Genomic DNA, 3,577 nt, shown 5'->3' with positions numbered 1-3,577 from the left:
AGGGATTTTTGGATTTCAAGAGCAGGAATAGACTGCAAACACAAACATCAACTGTACAAGGATGCGTCATTTGAATGATTGCACGAGAAAAATGCAATGCAGGGAAGATAGATGATTGTACACCTTAGACCCTGTATGTACTAAGCGATGTTGACTGTGCATGACAGTACAGTCAAAATCCCTTAGTACGTAGTAATGTATTCTGCGCGAAGCCCACAGGAACATGGGAACATTGAAGGGGCTTTGATGCTGCCTCTCGACGATATTATAGGGCTTGCAAGTGATGACGTCAAAACGGCCTGGGAGTAGTAAGTTGACATCAGATTTCTATTTTGGATCCACTAAGGTGTCACTTCGCTATTGCCTCAGCATGTGGGTGCATAGCAACCCCACTTATGTCGTATGCAGGTGCGACTTTTACTTCGCCACCAGTTGTCACCCCGTCCCCACTAGCCAAATCAGTCAGTTTCACTGGCTACATCACCTTGCTGTGAGTAAGACCGCTGGAAATGTGCTTGGATCCATACAAAAACTGGATCCAGGTGGATCCAGTTTTTGAATTTTTCAAATTGTTGCTATGCCATTGCTATGCTGTGACGTAGCACTTTCAAGCACTATTGTGAGAAAAAGAGCCGTTGATAACTGGTCCAGTTTCCATGGGATAATCAAATGATGGAATTATTACTTGAACACAAGAATACCACTGGTTGATCGAACACGGAAGGAGTAGATCTACGCCACTATAGGAAAGCAGCATGCTGGTACAGGCAAAGAAACTGGTGTTGAGAATTTAATGATACTAGTGACAAATAGGGAAAAACAACAACTGTGATACTGGTCAATCTTAGCTTCATTGGCCAGCCATGTTCCCTGGGTGTCAGTTTAGGTACAACAATTTAAACACACCCTGTGCTACTGGAGTATACGAGAATATGAGAGCATTGCAGGGATCAGAGCTGTGGTGAATTCAATAGGAAGATCATGTGAGTATCCTGCAGGCTGCCATACTAATGAGCATTTGGAATGAAACGGTGGACAATGTGATCTGGTAAAATGGGACCACAGGCTGTGTCATCCAGGCACAAATACATAAACACAGACACGCGGACTCACACAGATGCACACAGACACACTATGCACCACACACACACACACACACACACACACACACACACACACACACACACACACACACACGCACACATACCATAATGTATACAAAAACACACACACAACACAAGAATACTCTTTTTGATCAAAGCAGAGCTTGGTCCAGGATTACAGCACCTCCATTTACAGTTGCTCCATGGAGCAGGATGCACCAATCTCAGCCATGTAGAATAAGAAGCCAGTGCCACGCATGATAATACTTGTTTTACTGTTGATCAGACACATTCTGACATGGGTAGACCAGTGGGTCAGGGCCCATCTATCCCATCTATTGGTTCACTCACTTTTTGCTGCTGACTTCGCTGCCACAAACGCTGCAGTGAGAATGGCGGCGCTTTTGTCGGCCAGCTTGACTCTGCGTAGTGTCATACTGGAGAAGGGTGGTTGAAACGTGACTTCGTACAGCACTTGCAGAGGGTCAGTCTCCTCGATGCATTCCCACAGCCAGTCGAAGAAGTCCTGTGCGAAATTCAGGCACACAGAGCTACTCCAATAATCACTGCACATATCAGGTAGGTCTGCAGTTTTGTAATTCTTGACTCTGTGCACAATACCGTCGTCATTTCGGAACCCCACCAGAAGGCTTGGTGCTCCGATGCAGTAGCACTGGGCCCATGTCTCCAGCAGTTTTTGGCGATGGAACGTTTGCCTGTGACGCGGCGTGTACAGTTCTCTCTGAGTTTTCATCTCCACATAATTGGTGGGTGGTGATTGGCCTGGTCTATCAAGCTCACCATCCACCTCCGCAGACAATATGAACGAATGATCAGCCAGTTGCGTGTAGACCACCGTGTCAAATCCAGCGGTATCATTCGGCCTGCTGTTCTGTTCAACTTCTGGATTGACGGGGGCTGTGCAGTAGGATTCAAATCTGAAACCCCAGTGTGTCGCCTGTTGCTCACGGGGGCTTTTTTCGGAAAAGCTTTCCCACTTTGGAAACTGCCCATCCGTGCACATGTAAATGACGTTCCTAAATCGGCACACTTTGACACGCCATTCCTTGGGGTATCTGGCTTCCCACTCGTACGGTGCAGTTAGGACATGTTTCAAGACTCCCCGTTTGAAGACAAAATTCGTGTCCGGAAGCTCCTTCAGAACGGCATTGTTCTCTGTCATCCATTCCAGAAGCGGCTTGATTCCCTCTGCTTTGATATTCTCCTCGTCTCTCCATTGAAAGTCTGCAGATCCTTCGTTCAAATCCCACGATAGTGATCTCAAGCCGCCATCTGGAATTTCCACGCAGCGACGAGCCTCTCGTCTGTCCATGAATATGGCACGCTTGTCATCCATGGAGAAACACCCAATCTCAACTGGGGCACGCAGAGACAGGTCGGATTTGTCAGCTCTGCGTCTAATGACCAGCTGTGGCTTTTCATCGCCACTCCCTGGCGCGTTCGTCGCAGCGCTCATACTTAGCCAGGCACGGTAATCGGTATGCTCAACAGCCCGCAGTGCAGTTAGTTACTATCGAGTGGGCACTGCGTAGGATCACTCACTGCCACACACCACCAAACTAAACTCAGTCACTGAGTGGCCTTTACCCTTGCTTGGTAGACAACGTGCGGCTGCTTCTTTTGCCTTTGTTACCTTCAACACCATCATGACCGGCCATCATGACCACCTCAAGCCCTACCGACCGGCCGTAAAACAAATTATGTAAATCTGATCAATCATCATTGAGTTTCCACTACCGGTATACCAGGTATACTAGGAGTAGGAGTCTAGGTGCGATGCAGCCTGTACAGGCCAGTACGGGCCATCAGATGCGAAAACCGATCTAATGAACACTGCACAGTTCAGAAAAATGCAGTTGATAATTGGCGAGTTTACGCTCTGGTGCGCCTGGCCAACCAAGCTACAAACCTTCGTGTTTCAGTCAAGTGTCAGTCTTTCGGGACAATCCAAGTACATGTATGTGTGTAAATCGAAGAGAAAACTCCAAGGAATCCAAGCGCGATCGCGGCACGATGCTGCGTTCCCCAGATACCATGCCCATGGATACGAAGCCTGCAAGAAACGTCGTCACCATGCCATGGTCACGGCACTAAGTCTTTGCATTTCTACGAGTCCAGATCTGGTGGTTTCCCCCTTTTCAAGTGATCTACGATCTCAGCAACAGGCTCAGACCATACATGTACGTCTTGGAAGCTCTCGCTGCATCGTCACGAAAAATTGGGCATCCCAGTGGGATAATGGAGATGGAAATGGCGAGCGATGTTCACGTGACGGCGCAAGTCCAGCGCTGAAGAGACGTCTGCAGCTTATGCGCTGGTGCTGTGCTTTATTTGCTATCGGATTTGGGCCCAACGGGTTGCTCGTCGCCAGAGCTTTCCAGAAAAGCCCAAGTGTGTGGAAATCGGTCAGAGGAAACAGAAAATATTCTCCAAACTCGACCAATGTACAGTGT

The 3,577-nt window shown here is 48.1% G+C and overlaps 1 protein-coding gene across 1 annotated transcript; it reads right to left on the bottom strand.

Moving 5' to 3' along the window:
- Nucleotides 1-1,446: 1,446 nt before the first annotated feature.
- On the bottom strand, nucleotides 1,447-2,580 carry LOC135818419 (decapping and exoribonuclease protein-like). Its single transcript, XM_065331828.1, has one exon. The coding sequence runs from the start codon at nucleotides 2,578-2,580 to the stop codon at nucleotides 1,447-1,449; it is 1,134 nt and encodes a 377-aa protein (XP_065187900.1).
- Between the last annotated feature and the right edge of the window lie 997 nt (nucleotides 2,581-3,577).

The sequence above is a fragment of the Sycon ciliatum genome, chromosome 1 (genome assembly GCF_964019385.1).
Source record: "Sycon ciliatum chromosome 1, ocSycCili1.1, whole genome shotgun sequence".
Lineage (NCBI taxonomy): Eukaryota > Metazoa > Porifera > Calcarea > Leucosolenida > Sycettidae > Sycon > Sycon ciliatum.
The sequence above is the reverse complement of the archived record's forward strand: the minus strand, read 5'-3'. Positions and strand labels throughout refer to the sequence as shown.